Here is a 21,959-nt window from a genome sequence, read left to right as displayed (position 1 = left end):
CATTAGACACAAAGACATTTGCAAAACCTTGGTGTAGACACATACAGAAAGTCAAACTTTGTAAGCATGAGCTAAGAAATTAAAAGAATTGCATACAAGGTCTTCAAGTTAAATATCAGTTTTTAGATTCAGTGGCTCAATTATGCAGAGCTATAGCACATATATTAATGTCATCACTCAAGGTTTGAAGGACTAGGCTGGCAATATTCTTGATTTTTCCTATTGTCAATAAATATCATGAAATCACAAAAACAAACAATGAATTGATCTTACTAAAAAGTATTGTCTGTAGGGATAGGTACCGAAACCTCTTAATAAACTGGCCCCAGACAGACACAGACACACACAGCTTTTACTGGCAATGGTGGAGAGCATTTGCTCACAAGTCTGGTTACACTTCACAAGGTTCAATGATGACAATGCTCGTTGTCACAAGTGCAACACGTGTTTTGCATGTTAGGGCAAATGGCTAGTGAAAGTGCATCACTGGCGGAGAAATGCACAGTTTTCAAATGCCTAGCTCGTAGTTTATCTCTCGTTGACCCATCCACCTCAGTTCAGTCAGGACCACTTTGTCAAAATAGGTTCATTCATCTGCAATTTGTATTTGGCGGTATGGCTCTGTTCTGGGGCCTCCCCGCTCTTCCACGTGCATATGTGGAAAGCACGAGGCAGGGAGAGCAGCAGTGCAGGATCCCCATAGGGTACGGAACAGAGCAGCATCAATGACAGAGTCTCGACATTGATTAAGTCAGACAACATCAATTTAAAAGGAGGAGCTGGGGTGGAGGTGGGTTGCAAGCGCTAGCAGAGATACAGCAAGGTACGCTGGGAAGTAGCAGTTTAAATAGAGCGCACAATTTGGAAATCCAATCAAAAGATGGATTCAGCTGAGCCATCAGCTGGTGTGCTGGCTTAGGAACTGTCAGCTATGAACTGAGATAATAGCCAAGCTTGACTGTGTGACCTGCCAGAACTTACGCTATGCTTCATGTATGGTATGCATGCTAGCAGCCTAGAGTTAACTAAATGGTACAAACAAGGGTTATGAGGAAGAAAAGCAATGTTAATTATGTTCTTTTCATTTAAAAAAGAACAAAAATAACCAATAAGAGTACCGTTAAAGTACTGGATCTTACATCTTCAGTAGCAGCCAATTTGTTTTTCCCCTTTATACCAGAACGATAATGGGTGCAGCACTGTGGAGATAGGTCTGGCTACACAAGGCTAGGGACGGACTTGTTTTAGTCTTTTCATTGGATATGTTGACAATAAGAAAAATATAACACCAGACTTATGCTTAAGGTTTGAATCAGGGTTTATGTGATTACAATTATAAAGTAATTTATAACACTCTATTTTTTACAAGAGAGGGAAACACAGAAAGAGACAAAAAAGCAGAGAGTGATGGAGTCAGAGACAAATGAAAAGGTAGTTTTAGTCACTGAGTGTTTAACTCAGTTGCAAAGTGGGAATGCTCTGTTTCCTGGTGATTAACAGGTAGACATGCAGGGCAGACACACATGCAAGCAGGCAGAGGTACCTGTTGTTGATGGATGACAATAATAAATCATGGCTGCGGAGCCAGTCGATTGAGAGATGACAGCAGACGCACACTAAATCAGCCCTCGTGCCCTGGCCGTCAGCGCCAAGCAATACATTCGCTTAGACATACCCACACCAATATTCAAATATACAGTGAATATAGACCAAATATTTTCAAATACTTGCACATAAATGCAGATGATATAATTTCGCAGATGCACGCAGACACACTTTTAACAAAAACATGTAACCAGTCAGTCAAACACACGAATAAACACTAAATACCTTTAACATCCACATGCATGTACATTTCCATGGCACCCATATATGCCTCCAAACAGATGCAAACACATTAAAACAGCAACACTCATCGTTCCCTATTATGCATTCTCTGGTGTCCACCACTACACACATTATGCTAAAGCACACATTCTTCTCTTCCTTCAAACCTAATATGGTACATGCATGCACAGCAATGTATGTATCCGTTTTTCAGAAAACCAAGTTTACCACTTTTGAAGATTTCTTCATTCTATCCAGAAGGGAATTTAAAGAGAAATTCAACTGGTTTTCATCCCTGACATAATGTTCCAATCACACCAGGCTCTGGAATTAACTCCCACTAAAGCCTACCAAATACCAGGAGAGAGATAAACAGGTAAATGAAATATGATTAACCCATGAGGTCATTTACATTCATTTTATCTTTCGTATCAACATGTCCTATTACCAAGCAAGCTGAGATTTGTTTTTAAAATGATAGTCACAATTTGATGTGATGGACAAAGATCAGTATGTAGATGCTACATGTCGGTCAAACACAAACAGATCATTTGTCATTAATTATATTAAACACATTCATTCAGAAATTCTGCGATTCATTCAACATTTTGGGAAATATGCTTATCTGCTTTATTGCAGAGAATTAGATGACATGCTCAATATCAATCTCATGTGTGTTTATTGAATATAGAGCTAAAGCCAGGAGGCAAAGTTAAAGACAACAAAGATAAGCAGCAGAAAATGAATGGGTGAATGGATGGATGGAAAACAAACACCCATGTTTTGATAACAGAGGATAAAATAGGAAAACTCCTGATCCATCTCGTTACTTGTTTAACAAGGAGACTGACTGGTTTTGAGACATGATACTGTTTTTTTGTCGGCTTGGCTGCTTGTAAAGAGGGATAGGATATTTTGAAGCCTGTGAAATATGTGTTATGCAGGTAAGACTCTCAATGTCAAACTTTACATTGGCTTCATATCAAACTCATGGTGATCATCTTTCAACCCTGTATCATCGCTCATCCTTTCATCTATTTCTTTTATGGACTTTATGAAGCTAAACTTACAGTATATAAAAGTGAATAATGTTTGGTCCAGCTTTTTAGTATCTTTACAAAGAATCTTCACCTCACAGCAGTCAAAAATAAAGCTAAATGAAAAGCCATTGGAAAGAATTCTGGCAATTCATACTAGTGAAAATGTCAGATAGGAGACGGCGTAAGAAACTAGAGGGAATAAAGGTGAAATATAAGGAGAAAAATTATGAATTAATGAGTAAGAGATACTTCAAGCATAACCTAATGATTGGAGACAGAATAATTACTGTGTGTGTTTTCTTGCTGGTACATGCCTTATGCAGCTATCTGAAATCCAGGTGGCACTCGTCTCCATACTCCTCGTCTTTCTCTCAAAGTCTCTATTTCATGGTCTAAATCAGTTAGTGCTACAAAAACTCAATTTTCTAACCTAGGAGCCACATGAGAAAAATCAAATACACTGATATGATTGCAGTGACTGTTGGAGAGTTTAGGCAATCTGTCTTCAAGACAGCCGAGTATTTTTTTGAAACAAAATTATTTACCCTGACTGATTTACACCATACCCATCAGGTGCTGGTAAAGAAGAATAGAAAGGGGAAAGTTTTGCAGCTGTTGTTTGACCCAACAAACCTGAAAACACTAAGCTCTCCATTTAAACCAGATATTTAAAACCAGATATCTAAAACTAGATTAGCACGGGATGGGAGAGAGTAAGCCAAGACGAAACCAGAGGAGGAGGAGGGGGAATATAAGGTTCGCAAACAAGGTGGTGGGAGGAGCTGGAGAGGATGCGTGAAAGAGAGGAGGAGAAAGGGAAGAGCTGAAAGAGGGAGTTCAACCAAGGACACTGTCCTCAAAACACCCTGCTGCTTCTGCGAAATTCCACCTTGGAAAAAATACAAAAGCATACTCACACAAGCAGACACGCATTCTGCACATATGCATTCACCCTCAAATTTATGACATGCAAATACAAACACCCACGGAAACAGAAACCAATGAATGGCAGAGGAAAAGGAGAGGGAAGAAGTTAAACATAAAGAAAGACTATAAATCTGTAAACTTATATAAATAGTTGGCAAGCATGTGACATAGTTTATGATTATTACAAAACCATGAATGCATTATAGCATTAGTGGTCCAAGTTAGTATCAAACCAGCTACCTTGGCATTCTTAACTGCCACGCTTTCTCCCAATACACACTTTATCCCAGTTTTCTTATTTTCTCTCCAGTTGGCCTCAATATGGAGCCATTTCCTGGTAGTGTTGCCAGAGACATACAGTCATTTCCTGGAGTTCCTTCCCCTGTCAGCTCGGCTTTCTAGAGGCTTAGCTACCAACAAACAAAGCAAACAAAGTCACTGACACATCCTGTAACAAAGCAGACCAGACTGGACCGGACTAGATTTAACTGCACCTGTGCTCGTTAGAATAAGACCAATTTTCAAAAATTCAGTAAAAGGCAGATACAGTAGCTACACGAAAATGGACCAGACCATACGAAGCCAGGCTAATCAGGCCTAAATAAACTATATCAAACAAGGCCAAACAAAACTTGGGATAGAAACTATTACATTCTGCTGTGAAGAGTCATCATGCAAAGTCTCTTTTTTTGTGGTCTAAATCAATAAGTGCTTGTAAAGGTTTTTTGTAGCCTAGGAGCCACATGACAAGAATAAAATACACTGAAATGATTGCAGTGACTGTTGGGAGAGTTTAGGCAATTTGTTTTATGAAAATGAAGTTATGCATCCTGACTCAATATACCACACCCATCAGGTGCTGGTGAAAAAAGAGATTTTGCAGCGGCTGTTTAACCCAACAAAGCTCAAGACACTTTCATTAGGTTGTCACTTTTAAATCAGCTGAAGAGGCTTTTCCCCTTCATTAGGGAGTTTGAATCACTTATACATATTGTGTACAAACTAAAAACACTTCACACAGAAGGTCAGTAACATACTGTGTACCCAACACAACAAAAAGCTACCAGAGCAGACAGGACAGACAGAGGGGACATGGTGGCACAGTGGGTGCCCTGTTATCCCAGTAGGTGAACCATCTATTTGTAACTGGTTTAATAGAAAATCATGGCCTCAGTCACAAGATGATTCATATGTTTGTCATTCTCCGAATTAAACCAAGGAGGAATGTTTAAGAAATTGCTTTAAACAGAATTTTTTTTTGAGAGGAACGAATAGAACAACAAATCACTGTCTCAAGTATTACAAAAATGAAAAAAAACCAACTCTAACCCATCTTTAATCCATTAATAAACTGCACATACTGTATCAACATGATATGACTCAACAGACCAAAGGACTTAAGGATTCTCCTGCTTAGCAGTTTGCTGCAAGCACTCCATGTAAACCGTATGGTCCGTTATTCACTACAGTATATGTTTTTTTAATCCAAGGTGGTCTTAGAATAGCTGTTTGCAGTGTTTTTACATGGTTAACATCAGTGGGAATCAAACAACCTCAAACTGCAAGAGAGTCCGTTTTATATTCTTCTGACTGAACTCACATTTGATAGGCAAATAAGACACACAAAAAGGAAAAAAAAAAAAACTCACTGGCTGCTTTGATGAAGCTCCTCTGGTACTGGTATGTCATGAGAGGTCCGGGCAGCACTCTGGAAACACAGGAGACAGAGACGTCAGGTGGACAATGTCAGCTTGGAAAACGGAGCTTTGCAAAAATCAATGAATCTGGAGAGTTCTGGATGAGCACTCTAACTGTACATCTAAATGTTCTCCTTCTCGTCTTTTATCTCCGACATGCCAGCTTTCACAGCTGGATATCAGTTCATCACTTCTGCCTGAGGAGTGTAATGACTCCTTCTGGTTCTCAATGAGGCCTGACCTGAGGTCCTAATGCTGTTAATGTGTGTACGTGTGGTGTGTGTATATGTAAGTGCGTGGATAGCCACTCTCTTTGAAGCTGTCCATTTATGTGCTAATGAATTGCGTGTGTGTGTGTGTGTGTGTGTGTGTGTGTGTGTATGAATGTTTGTTTAGCTGTGTGTTTGTGTTGTGCAGTGTAGATCTATTCAGATGCACAGCTTGAACACCACTACTCCTCGCTTTCCCTTCATATGTTTCTCCTTCTACTTAGCCGCCTATTCCTGGCCTCCCACAATCCTGATCCTTCCCTCATTACCAATTGTTGAGGAAAAAAAGGAAGTCATTTAACCATAGACAGTTATACAGTCAGTGACCAGCAGATATGGCTAGAGTTGTACTGGGCACGTATGATTGTGTTCAACTGTGTAAATACTGTGTAATAAGTGGAAGAAACAGAAATTGGTGCTAGGAATAATCCCTCTATGGGAAAATAAAAGTTTCTAAAATGAAAAGTAGGCTTAACAAGCAAATACTGGCTTAGAAAACTGGAAAATTAACAATGTATTGAGGTGGATCCAGGCCTAAGATGTTTTATACAAGAGACAGAAAGCAGCAATTTGCATTTGAGCTAAGTGCCTCCGTTCCACCATACAATGGAAGAATAACTGTACATGTATACACTTTTTACATGTGTAAACATGTAAAAAGTTCTACTAGCAATCCTGTTACCATTAGAGAGAGTTTTCATATTCAGGCTGTGAAAAAGGTTGTAAAAATGTGATTTACTAAAGTCTACGATGGCTTAGGGACTTTTTTGCTGACTTTATTGGGGCTTTACGTTGACCAAACTATAAATGAGAAAGCTATATGAGACATGCAATAATACAGTATAAGATATTTGACTTCTTGCCGATAATATAAAAGCATGTCAATAAACTTGCTTTAAAGGCATATTATGTAATGAGTATCCCTAACTGTTTGTTCACAAAGAAAGTTCAAAGTTGGCGCAGCAGTGTTCGAGCGAGCTAGAGAATGAATGAAGATAGGGAGCAGCGAAAAAAGCAGTGACTCAGAGGAATAAAAAGCTATTTTTTACAGTGGTTATGTTCTAAAGCACAAACACACAGACACACACACACCTCTGTGGGAAGGTGCCACATTGCTGGATTATGAGTGAATGCAGAGCTTCATCCTGTCTGTTTCTATGTGTGTCTGTGTCAGTTAAACGTGTGTCGATGCCAGCAAAGCAGCAGCTGGAAATGAGAAAGGGCTGCACAACCTACTGACTGTTGTTGGCTGGGGGTTACACACCCACGTGGGGCCCAAAGGCTCTTTGTTGACAGCCCAAAACGTCCTGACTGACCAAAATAAAAAGAAAAGACAAAATGCAGGCAGAGGACAGGGTCACTGAAGATACACAGGGGCGACAGAGTGGGGGTGGAAAGGGGACAGAGTACCCAGGGCCCTCTTGTAAGGAGAACCCAAAAAGATGCTTGAATGAATAGTTGTGGATGTGGGGAGGGGCCCATAGAGAATGCCTTTTTACAGGGCCCAGAAGTTTATGCTACACCCCTGAAGATACAGATACTACCACACACTTCTAGTGGGTCATAAGTAATACTTTTACTTTTGTATTATCTACATCTATAGATTGTTTTATGTTTTATATGGTATATGCATCTCTATAAGCTTTTACACAAACCTGAGATAGTGCTTAATAGCACTCGTGATAGTCTTGATCTCCCACTCTGAGTTTTCCAGCTCCACATCAGCACATGTCTTAGGATCTGATGGACAAAAATGAAGATGGAAACAAAAAATATATATACAGTTGTGTTCAAAATAATAGCAGTCCAACATCACTAACCTCATAAATCAAATTTCTTGGTAGAAGTGATATTTCCACATGGCAAATAATTTACTAGTAGGTTGTAGAGTCATAGAAAACCAACAGACCCAACAGTCATGACATGCATGCTGCTTATTCTGTGTAATTGAAAGGGGCATGTTCAAAATAATAGCAGTGTTGTGTTCAATTAGTGAGGTGATTGATTCTGTGAAGAAACAGGTGTCAGTTATGGCCCATATTTAAGGAAGGAAAGAAGCAAATGTTGTGCATGCTGGTTATAGTGCATTTCACACTGAAATACTCAGCAAAATGGGTCATTTCAGACATTGCTCTGAGGAACAGCGGACTTTGATTAAAATGTTGATTGGAGAGGGGAAAACATAAAGATATTCAAAAAATTATAGGCTGCTCAGCCAAAATGATTTCAAATGCCTTGAAATGGCATCCAAAGCCTGAACGACATGGGAAAAAACAGTCAACTACCATTCGAATGGATCAAAGAATAGCCAAAATGGCAAAGGCTCAACCAATGATCAGCTCCAGGAAAATCAAAGAAGACTTAAAGTTACCTGTGAGTACTGTTGTACACATGTACTGAATAGGTTGAAATTTGCAACAGGACACATTGACTGCCCAAAGGAGAAATTGTGCAACATTATGTGGACTGATGAGAGCAAAATTGTTCTTTTTGGATCTAGGGCCGCAGACAGTTTGTCCGACGACCCCCATGCACTGAATTCAAGCCACAGTACATTGTGAAGACCGTAAAGCATGGTGGTGCAAAAATTATGTTATGGGGATGTTTCTCATACTGTGGTGTTGGGCCTATTTATCAATGTTTCAATACATCAAAATACTTCAAGAGGTCATGTTGCCTTATGCTGAAGAGGAAATGCCTTTGAAATGGGTATTTCAACAAGACAATGACCCAAAACACACCAGTAAGCAAGCAAAGATTTATGTTACGGAGTGGCCAGCCCAATCCCCAGACCTCAATCCCATAGAAAACTTGTGGGGTGACATCAGAAATGTTGTTTCTGAGGCAAAACCCAGTAATGCAGAGGAATTATGGAATGTAGTTCAAACGTCCTAGGCTAGAATACCTGTTCACAGGTGCCAGAAGTTGGTTGACTCCATGCAACACAGATGTGAAGCAGTTCTCAGAAATAATGGTTATGCAACTAAATATTAGTGCAGTGATTCAAAGTAAAGCAAACCCTTGAGACATTTTTCAGTTTATACAGTAAATGTTTGAGTTTGTAAAGCAAAATGCAAATACTGCTATTATTCCAGCCTAATAAACAGCCTAATATTCCTTTTTCTTCACTTTCTGTAAAGGTAACACAAACTTTTTTTAAACACACTGCTATTATTCTGAACACAACTGTATTACAGAAGAGAACATATATTGTATTTTCAGTTTGACTAAATTTGTATGAGTGTGTGTTTACCCATAGCGAGGCCTAGTAGTTTTTGTACTCTGGAGTTGACGCCAACGATTCTGTACAAGCCCTGATCATCGATACCTGGAGAAGAGAGGTTACCCCGTTCTTAATCTCAGTGCTTCCTTACATAAGCATTGTACACTTGCTGCATTTGAACTTACTGAAGATAAAAGGTAAAGTACATTAGCAAGAGAATTTTACCAAACAAATGGTAACTTACAATCAATCCTAAACTAGATGGTGTTTAGTCAAAAAAACAGGCAGCCTTCTGGTTTAACATCAGGAAGAAGGCATTAATACACACTTACACCACTCAAAGACTGCTATTTAATTAATATTACATCACAGAAAATCAAACTGCTGAATCTAAAAAGGTGTAGGAAGACTATTACTCAGCATACATTTCATGAGAACCAAGAGCAGGACAGTGAGCAAGGATTACTGAAATGACAAACTATTTCAGTATAATAAAAGTAGATTTAACATCTAAGTACATGTACATTTGCCTTGACATTTAATTATCAACATCCATTTTCTTTGTTCCATTTTTATGTTCATACATGTCCCCCATGTAAAAAATAAAACGGCTGTCATTATATACCATCAAAATGTAAATGCGTCAGCAGAAATACAGTCATACGGTCATTGGATTTGTTGTCCAATACTGTTTTATACAGTTTCACACTAGCTTCCAGTAAAAGCTTTACTGATTTTAGCTCACTGCATAGCTGGTCACCTACATACATACTATGTATACATACTGCATAAACGTAGGGTACATTTTTTGTTGGTATATTGTATGTAATGTGGTGTTATCAATGTCCTAATATTCACCTAATGAGCTCATTAAAGTCATGATTAATTTGCTAATATATCCATGTCAATATACTGTATTTCTCTCCACATAACTCATGGTTGGTATTCATTTGAACTACATACTCATATACTTCAAGTATGAAGGATAAAAATGTGTTATATTTTATATGTTTGGTTATACATCAAACACACTATTACAAGGTGCTCCAACACACATACATAGAAACATTTTTATAAGAGGGAATTCTTGTGTAAAAACTTCGTCTGCTCAAAGATCCTGTCTACATTACAAAGGGTTTCACAATTTCTGATTTGTAGTATTAATTTAAGACTAAAATTAGTGACTTCTTGAATGATCTTTTGGTCTACAAAATGTCAGAATATAGTGAATAATAAATAGCTGATTAAGTATTCGAAAGCCCAAGTTGACCTCTTCAAATAACTTGTGTTGTCTGACCAACGATCCAAAACAAAAAGCTTATCAATCCACTAGACTGTGTACCACTGTGGTGGGACATAAAAAGTACAGATCTGAGTGCATCATACTAAAGAAGCAGGAAATCCACAGACAAGAATCTGAGTTAACATTGTACCTCGAGTCTCCACTGCATAAATGAATTTTTTCATCACGTTGAACCCAATCACATCCAGCTGGGCCACTGATGGAGAGGGAGACAAACAGGATGATTACAGAGTCAGAAGAAGTGCGTTTGATTTTTGGGATATGAATATATTTGAAAAAACAAAACATACAGAGCATTTTTAATATTCATATATAAATGCAGTATCCATGTTATTTAACCCTCAGATACCTAAGGTCATGTTTACAGTTCATTATCCATCTGGTTTTATTTTCTAAAAAAGCTTGTAAAACATCAACCCTGTTGTCTACAGTCAATTTATGAACATCATTTTTTTCAGGAAAAACTGGGCTATTAGAATATTTGTGCTGCAGTGAGGTCACTTGAATGTAAAACAAAAGTTGTATGTCCTTAAAGACAAATAAATAAATAAAACGGAACATGAATCTCACAGATATGTATTGATATCACACACATATCAATAAAAGCTAAGCCAATCTCCTGTCTAAATCAGTTCCCATATGTATTAGGAGTCACACTGTGAAGAAATAAACATTATAACTTATACAGTTGACAAAATATATAATTTTTTTCAAAAGAAGTCCAGACGCTTTTGCCCTCATGACATTCACAAAAAAGGCCCAAATGTGTGCCACATCTCAAAACATTCTTCTCTGTAGAACGGTAATAGACTGGAGTGATCTATCTTTACACTCCATATACTCTTTGTATGACGGACCTGCCTTCCCATTGGTTGAAAGATGTCAACACAATCTCGCAAAGCATCATGGGATATTCAAAATGGCAGCTAGCATCGAGCTAGCGGCAAAAATGACGGAAAATTGATAAATTATGGACATCAAGTGGATAAATCTTGGATATAAGAGTTTGGATGTATTGCTGAACAACTCCGAAAAGAGGCACAACTTCCAGGCTGGATGGAAAACCTTCTGTAAAGGCTACAAAGACACCAAAGACACCCCTGTGATGGCTAACTCCTTAGCTTTTAGCAGGAAAAATCGGTAAGTGGCTAAATTAAACCGTTATCAAATTATCTAAATATTAATCAGAGGTGCCGTTTATTATCGTGGACGATCCCTTAGGGCTCTTTTAAGCTAACCCTAACCTTGCCAATACATAAAGTCAGATGATAATGCTAAATAACACTGAACCCTTGAATAAACAGTTACCAAAGGACAGATAATTAAAGCTACTTACTGCCCTCAGCCTGGTTGTCTCTGTTCAGATTGTATACCTGCAAATAAACACACACACACAGCTAGAACATCATTTACAGCTAAGCCTATTGGGGCAATGATATATGTGTAAATCACATCTGTAGTCAACATTTCACACAAAAAAGAAAGACACATGCTGTTGTGTTATTTTTTTCTACATGTGCCTTATTATGTGCCTAGTTATGTGCCTATTATGCTTTGAATGTTTGTTAGCAAATGCTGCTTATTTCACTTAATAGAGAAAACCTGAACACAAAATCTGGGATACATCAGGATATTGAGGAACGTATACAAATGTCACATTTATTTTTGGCTTTTCAACAATGTGCATAACTCCTGTTCCCATGGTAATGGTGTGTACACCTTTATGCCTGAACTATATATGACTATGTGTGTTGATGCTCGAATCCACTCCATTTGTCTGGGCTTGTTAACGATGAACTGGACATGGTGTGCACCTTGTAGCTGTGGTCAGTGGTAAGTTTATATTGACTATCAAGGTGAAGGTACAGTAACAGACAAAGAAGAGGTCTCAACAACAACAAAGGTAGGATGTGCTTCTAGCCCCTAACACACTAACCCGACCGCTGACTGCTTGCTTACTGACTGATCAGTCGGCTCCCCGAGGTCCAAAAAGTGCCTCAGAACACACCGAAGCGACGCCGACTTGAGCGTGTAATATGTCTTCATAACAGCAGGCACAGCTAATCTGTATTGTCGCCTAAAAAATGAAAACCGGCAGCTGATTGGACGAATGCCTCACGTGGGTCTGGTTGCTCCCGGATTTTTCAACTGGGCATAATGGCGGCTTGTTCAGAATACGATCTCATATTGTACTAAAATAGTTCACCGAAACGTGTTTCTGAAAAACATTTTAAGCGAGAAATAGGCCATGCAGTTGCTGAATCTGTCTTCATTTCAGATCGACAAAGGTCAGTTTAAAAGATTTTCGTCAGATTTTGAGAGGCTTAGTCATGCTCATCCCGGCTGTCATTTCCGGGTTAGCACTCCACCAATCAGATTGTTCATGGAGTCCGACTGCCCGCCCTCCGAAGCAACAAGTCAGGTCGGCCAAAATGAAGGCCGACAGCTCCTCGGACGGCGACGGCACGGAACACACCGAACAGACTCGAGTCACTGACCTCGCCAGACTGTCTGACGGCCGATTATCGGGTTGGTGTGTCACTTGTTGAATCTTGCAGTGGCTTTGTTGATGGTAATTACCTTTGCACATTTGCAGGATTAGGGAGGTGTTGGGACATGAACGTAACTAAATGAAGAGTGTGAAACGAAGCACTAATACACACTTCCAGCCTTAGGGCAAACAAAGCGGTATAATAAGAAGGCATAAACCAAGAGTCGGTGAAACTGCCTCTTAGTCAACTTTTCTATTAGGAACGTGAACACCAACATTGTCTATGGGATAATGCCAGTCGTTCCCAAAACTTTCTTGCTTGTGAGTATTTCAGGCCTGTGTGTAGTGTGTAATAACACAGTGTAAATTGTAATTACCCCATTGGGGATCAATAAAGAGTATAAATTATTAAATTATAAATTATTAAATGAAGCCCTCATCACAGGTTGCATACTGTATGTGAAGAGCTGTTAGCAACAACGCCATAGACTGATTGTTTCATTGTTTAAGGCCTGAAGTAGCTAAATTACCCAGTATTTCTATTAAAAGATTATTAAAAGATTAGAGAAACGTATTGTGTTTGTGTCTCCTTTACTATCTCATTAATCATCTGTTGTCCCCTCAGATTCATCTTTGTGTTGGCAGGTAACATCACGCTATGCACGTATGCTCTGCCAGTATGTACAGCGGGAGGGCTGCTAAAGTCCAGCCAATGCTACAAAAATTATTTGAGCTCTTATTTTGCTTAGCTGACATGTTCTAACTGGTAACCTTGGTAACCTACCGGTTCTCTCCCATCCATGGCCTCCATCCACAGCCTGCGATCTTCTTCTGACAGAGCCTGCATGGTCATTACTCCCGGTCTTGGTCAAACACAAACACACAAGAGGTACAATTAGCTTATCTGACATCAAGATCAGTGGAAACTGTGTCAAAAACTATCAACAAAACTCGCAAATACTTGTGGAACACACACAAAGACAAACATGCAAATACTTCATCATAACAACGATAACATCACCCTTTAAAGCTTCTCGCCTAAAGAAATTCCTCAGATGAACACAGGTGTGTAAAAAGATCTCTGCATGCAAATCTCATACATATTCAAGGGCAAAGCATATTCATTTGTGGGTGCCAGAGGTATGACAGAGGTATCAACAGCTTTCTCACCATAAAAGGATCACAAAAAGGACAAAGAATTTAGCCTGAAAATTAACAGAGGATTCATTCGACTAAGCAACAAAGATCACCCTGATACAGGCAACCTTCAGTGTGTGTGCCAGGAATGGGCGGCTAAGTAGAAGGAGAAACATATGAAGGGAAAGAGAGGAGTAGTGGTGTTCAAGCTGTGCATCTGAATAGATCTACACTGTGCACAACACAACACACACAGCACACACACACAGCCTCATTGGTCATGTCCATCCAGTCCTCTAAAGGTTTTCAATCGGCCCTATAAAGTCTGTCATCCTGTCACTGGCAGAACACTCACCTTCAGACGTCACCTCCGCAGCACTACAACCCCCTCAACCCAAACCAATCTATACACTGTCCTTCAATCATGACACACCACCCAGAGTTTAATCACACTCACATGCATGTGCACAGCCACGTTCTGCACATGGGCACACACACACACACACATACAAATATATGCAAAGCAAAACAACTGTTTACAAAACGGATGTAATCAAATGTATTTATGTGCAACAGCAGCACCCAAATTATGTGTGGACACACTATTCGAGGAAATAATACGTTATATTACTTTAGAGATGGACAAACAAACACACACCAACAGATGCACACCACACACGCACACTGGTAATATAAATAAAGGCACAACGGGGACAGGAAATAAGAGGATGTGATAATGACTAGGTGAGTTGTGTATATTTGAAAGAGGAAGGGTTGTTGAGGAGGAGTAGGGAGGGAGAAGGAGGAGGGGGAGGAGGAGGAGTGTAGGAAGAGAAGCAGCGCAGGGAGCCGAGAATGAGGAGACATACAGCCACAATGTCTCGTCTTCAAGTCCAAATTAACTGAGCACCCCCATGTGTCTGTTAGCTGTAATAACACCAAGCAAGAAAAGAAAACCTGATGCCACTCACTGAACTGGTGGCCGATTAGCTGTAATTAGTTGCATGAAGACAGAATTCAATGGTGTCGAATTTCATGACGCTTCCCTGACCTTCTATAATAAGTCAGAAGCCCTACATATTTAACTCTTCCCTGGCTTGCTTGTGTCTTTTTCAGAAAGCTGTTGGGTTGCTGGGGGAAACAATCACCTGAAAATCACTACCTTTTGTACTTTGTGTGAAACAAGTTGTGAAACAGATTCATGTCCCTGTAATTTCTAGAGAATTCATCAAACTCCAAAATAAAGATACGATGTGTACCATAAACAGAAATGAAATGTGTTGTATTGATAAGAGATAAAGAAGAACAATGTGGACAGGAAGCAGTTGGGAGGTGGGTCAAAGGAAGATTGTGTGGCAAGTCCATGGTTTGGACCGGAGACAGTCAAATCACACACTCACTGACCTGTCCACAGCCTCCACATCAAAACAGAACCTCTTTTCTATCGAGTCTGTCTTCCTCCTGGTGCACGACTTGAGGGTGAAGCTCTCCTCTTCTCCCTGACAAAGAGAGAGTAAAAGATATAAACTAAAAAAAAAAAAAAAAAACTATCATAGCACATTACTATCATTTTGATGCATGCATCACCAACTTGCAGAGTATTAACCACACCATGGATAACATTTGAGATGATGAAGGATGTTTCTCCCTCTCATTCCTCTCATGACTCAACTTCAACTGAAGCTTTTCCAACTTGCCTAACTAAGCACATTGAGATTATGTTGGACAGACAGAAGCAATTGAAACGATTTGAGCCTTGCCTCATCAAAGACTGAACCCCATCACACACTCTTCATGAGACACTTAGCTCCTTAGCTTCAGGCAAGAACAACATCTGGTTAAAACTGTTCTTCATGTGAAAATATGCCTTTCATAACATGTGGGTATCATAAGTTTTTTTTTACATATTTGTTTTAAATATTTTATTTACATTTTTACAGATACATTCAACACACATGCAAAGAATTTCCGTGAGGTTTGATTCTCTTACGAAACAGTTATGGGCCCACATCTGATGTTATCATCTTGACTGATCCTCTATATGTTGTTGCTGTCTTACGGTGTGGATAGTGGATACTGAAAGGCTTTCTGTAGTGTTCAGTGTTTCTACTTTTCCTTGAGTTAACCAATCAAAACGCTCCGTGCGAACCCTCATAAAAACAGGCCTGAACTTGCATCAGCTTTGGCTTTTTCAGTTTGTGGGTGGAGAGTGTGACAATAACCGAAACCACTTTGAGAAATTAGTTGGAGTCATGTTGCTTACGCAAAACATCTTTGGCAAGGCTGCACTTTCATCTACTGAGGCTATAGTTGTGTGAGAAATTGTTATCGCTCTTTTCTAAAACTGATATTTCTCTGTATGACTGTATGCTGCTGTAAAATGGCACCATGCGTCAGAAACGCTCCTCCTCTTGTTGCCGAAGGACTGACGCAAAACTTGGCATTTTCCGTTGATGATTTAAAATAACAAATTTTCATTGTAGCTTCCCTCAAAATATCCTGTGACATTGTGCCGTGTATTGGGAATAATAAAAATACACCCGGACATGCAAAGAGAGCTTGTTGTGTTGTAGACTGAAGTGACATTCTTGTGTCTATATATGAGTGTGTCTGTGTGTCTAAGCATGTGGAACATTTGCGTGCATATAGATATATATGTAGATATCTAGACAGATAGCCTGGATGTTTAGTGACATTATAACCTTATCTGTATATTTAAATGGCCAAAGTAACTCACCGTTTTCCCTCCCGATTTAGGGTCAAATAGGACCATAGTGATCCTCTTGGGCTCACGATGGTACGTACAGTAGTACTTCACCCAGGTAGATACAAATGAGCCTGAGGGACAGAGTGAAATAAATCGAGATAGGTGAAGAGAAGGTTAAAAACAAAACCACAAAAGAAGAGAATCATGAAGAGAAAATTGTGATGTCAAACAGTCATAGAAAAACAAAGACAGAGGCAGGAGGGAGAGACAGGGTTAAAATAAAAAAGATGGAAAAGGCAGGAGTCTTAGTCATGCCTGCGTTAGCGCTAGATAGGTTACCATGGTAACCGCACGCGGTCAGAGCTGCTGTCACGTCTCCAATGGATCAGACTTGACTCCCTCAACCATAGGTTTATTAGGGTTTGTTTGTCCTGCTGCTCCGACAGAGAATGTGTGTGTGTGTGCGTGTGTGTGTGCATGTGTGCATGCGTGTGCCAAACAACATGCCCTTACCATACTGTGCCGAAATATACACACCACAACCACTCACATACTCATTCATTTTTCCATGGTACTGTCAATTGTTGCCAAATTGCGCCCTCATGGTAAAGCCTCGTTTCCACCACACATTTTAATGATTATTTTTGCATTTCTATTGTCAAAAGTTGTGGATGGTACCAAAATAAATGCTACGTTATATTCCGTTTTTTCGTTTCCCCTCTGTTGTCTACTACTTTTTCTAGTCATAGTTCCATTATGTTTATTGTGACTATAATAAGTCACACCCCCAACCGGCACCGTCAGACACCGCCTACCAAAAGGTACTTTATTGTCACATACATGTAGCGAAATTCATTCTCTGCATTTAACCCATCCCTCAAGGGAGCAGTGGGCAGCCATTTACAGCGCCCGGGGACCAACTCCAGATCTGAGCCAGTGCCTTGATCAAGGGCACTGACTGGAGAACCTAGTACATGTTTTCTGATGGTGGGGGAAACCGGAGCACCCAGAGGAAACCCACGCAAACGTGGGGAGAACATACAATCTCCACACAGAAAGGCCCGGAACGGAGGTCTGTCCGAGGTTTCTCCCTAAAAGGAAGTTTTCCTCACCACTTGAGGTTTTTTCCTAAAAGGGAGTTTTTCCACGCCACTGTCGCACTAAATGCTTGCTCTTGGGGAAATTAATGGAATTGTTGGGTCTTTGTAAATTATAGAGTGTGGTCTAGACCTACTCTATCTGTAGTGTCTTGAGATAACTCTTGTTATGATTTAATACTATAAATCAAATTGAATTGAATTGAATTGTTGAGGTACCTGGCACGCTGATCCGATACTAAAAGGTGGAGCTAGAAAGCCTGCAGTCTGTGATTGGTGCAGACGTTCCTCTGCATCGTCGGCGAAGAGGAAATACAGCGAGAAATGGATGGAACAGTGAGGAATAAATAGGTTTTTTAGCTCGTTTCTCAGCGCATGGCTGTCCATGGCTATTACCATCCAGTAACAACACCGCCTACATTTAATAGTACCGTCTGCAGTGGAAACGCAGAACATATCTAGTGTTTTCCATACGGGTTACATACGGTTCTAAACGTACTACACCAAAAGTGTTTGACGGAAGTGCGGCTTAAGATGTAACATGTGCACACACACAGAAGTGGGCCGATACGTACGTTTCTCCTGCACAAACAGGTATCCCTCCATGGTGTGCTGGCTGACACTCTTGTGTTCATGTGGATTCTCCTTCATCTTCCTCATCAGACTTTCCACCTCCGACCGCGTGCTCTCAAAACGGTTCCTCGTCTGTCAACATGAACACAGAGGAGCACAGAGGCCTTTTACTGAATGGTCTGATTCTGAGTCAGCTTAACTCGCAACCACAGTGTAACATACACAAACCTATTTTTTTAGCAGAATAAGAAATACATGGGGGAAAAAAATCTATATTACAGAAACAAAACAACCCCTGAATATGATATTTTTCTCCTTTTTTTCTTAGCTCCCTTTTTTGTAGTGGGGTTTTTGGATGTCCTTTAGGTCTCGATTTCAATTTCCTATGACTCTTTGAGTAACTGCTTGACCTTTGAACTCCTTTCAGCCTGCAGCCTTTTCACATTTGGAGGATTGTTTTCTTGTACAAAATACATTCTAAAATGTTTCCTCTGTGCTAATGAAGCAGACCTAAATGACAGAATGACTTTAGATGGCCTTTGAACTTTCAACATCAATGCTTCAATGTAGCAATTTGTGTGAAGTAGCCTTTTCAGTTGAAGATTACTACTAAGAAAGTGAAGCCATTCCAAATGTTTCAGTCGGTAAAAAAAAATTAAAAATCTGGAGGACACAGATGTATCATTCATTATCACTCTACAAATATTGCCACATCTAACTGAAAAACAAACATTGATTATTTTTCTTGAATAAATGTATATGTATGCACAGTGCTCACGGTTATAGTGTGAGTGTGTGTGAGTGTGAGTGTGTGTGTGTGTGTGTGTGTGTGTGTGTGTGTGTGTGTGTGTGTGACACCTTACATTCTGTATGCTGATGGTGAGATCAGTCTTGAAGTGGTTGAAGTCCTTTGCCAGCTCATAGCCGTGGTGATAGTAGGTGAACAGGCCTTGGAGGAATGCCAACAGCTGAGGGACACAAAACCAGTGAGAAAATTAGGTAGATCGAAGAACGAAGGGTAAAGGGTAAACATAGAAAACCGAGAAAAGGAGAAAGATGAGGAAAGGTAATGAACGCAGATGGGGAATAAATGCAGATGCAGTGTGAGTAGAGGAAGAGCAGGAAATATAGGAATGCAGAGAAGGGTGATAAGGTTGAGCATTCAGAGGAAGAGAGAAGAAAAGTGCAGAAAGAGGAGAAAGAGTAAACGCAGGTGGGTTAGTGAAGAGAGCGAAGATTGAGTGGAGGAGGTGGAAGAGGAAGAGAGGAAGAAGAAACAAGGAAATGTAGAAAAAGTGAACGGATATGTTTTAACTAGCAGATTCATAGAACAAGAAGTAAGGACAATTTGCAACTGTGTACAGTATGCACCACAAAACTATGGCCAATAGTGAAACATAATGTTATGCTAGATGTGACAAAGAGAACACCTTACATTTTAAAAGACAAAACTTAAAACAGAAGCAGTGAATTAGACCTAATTTGTAAAGACCGCCTTGTGTGATGTTTTTTGAAATTGCAAAATTTCCTCAGCAACTACCATTTACGTGCCCTCGAGCAAGGCACCAAAACCTCCAAAACGCTGTTTGTCAACAACTGAGGACTGCGATTGTAGTGAGCAGCTGCTGGGTGTGGATAGGTCAAAGCAAGTAAGTGTAATACAAACCACTGCTGAAAAAAATGCATGTGTGCACAATAACTGGACAATAACTGGGGAAAAGAATAGAAAGAAGAAAGAATTTTTATTAGATAAAAGAGGAAGAAAAAACAAGTGTCTTACAGGCTCCACAAAGTCAAACATCTTCCTTTCTTGGACCTCCTGCACCTTGAAGACGTACTCCAGAGAAACCTCGTAGAAATGCTGCCGTACATTATCTACCTGGTTGTCCGCCTACAACGGGGAAGGTCAATAAGAAGACTGACAGACTGGTATTTATGGAAACAATATGAGAAATATCAGGTGGGAGATAGGAAAGCGAAGTGAACTCGGACACAGCATCTTACCTCATGTAGGTGGGACTCTTTCTTCTTTGCTGAAAGGCTAAGGTGCTTCTCCAGCACTGCACAATACTTTTCTGTCTCTTTGTCATATTTTTTCCTGGCTTCCTATAACAGACAAAACAAAAAAGAAATCAGTTTTTATTTGGGTGACTGGCAAAATAATCAAACTTCATCTCAGCTAACTCAATAGACCAAACATCTATTCTAATTTGCATCATATTAACATGGTCTCTACAAGTAATTTGATCAGTGACTACCATCTGCAATCAACCATACTGTAGCCCTCGTGCAGTTGGAAAGAAATTCTGAACTGCAGATGTTGAGATGAGAGAGCAAGACAAGCTTCCCTTAATGTGAATTTATTTTAGCTTTCACATAATATCTTCCATTTTTCAGGGAGTCCAATATGAGATTGTTCCTCCGCACAGCTGCATATTAAACAACAGACTGTTTCATGAAAGCTGACATCACTGACATAAGAGACAGATAGATAGATGGATGATTAAACCAGGGACAGATAGAGCAGGGTGTGTACTGTATATTTCCTAAGATTGCTGGATTGAAAAATACTGAGAAAAGACTGAAAAGTGTCCAAGAAGATCAAGACAGACATGAGGAAAAAACATGCGGCAGCTGTTTCTTCTCTGACCATGTTCTCATGGTCACGTTAGATGAGGATCATTAAACTTTAATCCAATTCAAGCCAGTTGAAGGGGGAGATATGGATATCAGTAAAGGGAGACATAAAAGGGAAACGAGGAGAGAAGTGGACACACAAACAGAAGAAGGGCATCTTAGGGTGGGTCTCCCTCTGTCAGAGAGGCCCTGGGGTATTATTAATGTACATCTGTCCCGGGCCAGTTAACATTAGTTAACATTATTGCATGTCTTTATCCCAAACTCATCACGAGACCAGGTTGGAGCTTCAGAAACAAGGTCAAAAACATGGGGCATACTAAAAGATTTGGTACTTCTATTGTTCAAGTTTTACATAAAAAACACTCACAACCCCCTTTTTAGTTAACTGATACTGAAACTAACTTATTTCATTAATCACTTTCTATTATATATCAAGTAATATTGCCAAACATTCACTGGTTCCAGCTTTTTAAATGCGAGCAGTGGTGGAAAGTAAGTACATTTACCCAAGTACTGTACTTAACTACACAGTCGAGGTACTTGTACTATACTTGAGTATTTCTATTTTCTGCTACTTTATACTTTTACTCCACTTCATCCCAGAGACAATTATTGTACATTTTACTCTGAGTTACTAGTTACTTCTAAGATTCAGATTAACAATACAAAATATAACCAATAAATAAATGATATAGTTTTATCAAAAATGCTACCCAACAGTATGTAAAGGAATATATAAAATATATATAAATACATTTAAATTACCTCTACATTTACCAGCTGCAACATTAAAGCGATGGACATATTAATGCATCAATAATCATAATCCAATGACACTACTATAAGTATATTTTTGAACCTAATACTTTTGTTTAAGTAACATTTTAAATGCATACTGCACCTCCATTTTACATCGCAGTCAACTGAATATTTGGGGATTTTGGCCTGTTGGTAAAACAAAACAAGCCGTAAAAAGACGGAAAATTGTGGTGGAAGTTTTTATCCAACATTCTACGCTTACACTTTAT

General features: G+C 39.5%; 1 protein-coding gene across 3 annotated transcripts in view; it reads right to left on the bottom strand.

The window, feature by feature from the left end:
* The window catches only part of LOC144527456 (rho GTPase-activating protein 26-like), a 107,620-nt gene that overhangs the window by 24,920 nt on the left and 60,741 nt on the right, over positions 1-21,959 (bottom strand). For all 3 annotated transcript variants that reach the window (XM_078265477.1, XM_078265478.1, XM_078265479.1), the window contains exons 5-16: positions 20,296-20,397; positions 20,072-20,182; positions 19,155-19,259; positions 18,294-18,423; positions 16,652-16,752; positions 15,319-15,413; positions 13,562-13,640; positions 11,623-11,659; positions 10,417-10,482; positions 9,014-9,088; positions 7,416-7,500; positions 5,444-5,502 (exon numbers count right to left, since the gene is read on the bottom strand). In XM_078265477.1, the coding sequence (XP_078121603.1) occupies positions 5,444-5,502; positions 7,416-7,500; positions 9,014-9,088; positions 10,417-10,482; positions 11,623-11,659; positions 13,562-13,640; positions 15,319-15,413; positions 16,652-16,752; positions 18,294-18,423; positions 19,155-19,259; positions 20,072-20,182; positions 20,296-20,397 (1,045 nt within the window). The remainder of the gene's footprint in view (positions 1-5,443; positions 5,503-7,415; positions 7,501-9,013; positions 9,089-10,416; positions 10,483-11,622; positions 11,660-13,561; positions 13,641-15,318; positions 15,414-16,651; positions 16,753-18,293; positions 18,424-19,154; positions 19,260-20,071; positions 20,183-20,295; positions 20,398-21,959) is intronic.

The sequence above is a fragment of the Sander vitreus genome, chromosome 13, assembly GCF_031162955.1.
Source record: "Sander vitreus isolate 19-12246 chromosome 13, sanVit1, whole genome shotgun sequence".
Lineage (NCBI taxonomy): Eukaryota > Metazoa > Chordata > Actinopteri > Perciformes > Percidae > Sander > Sander vitreus.
The sequence above is the reverse complement of the archived record's forward strand: the minus strand, read 5'-3'. Positions and strand labels throughout refer to the sequence as shown.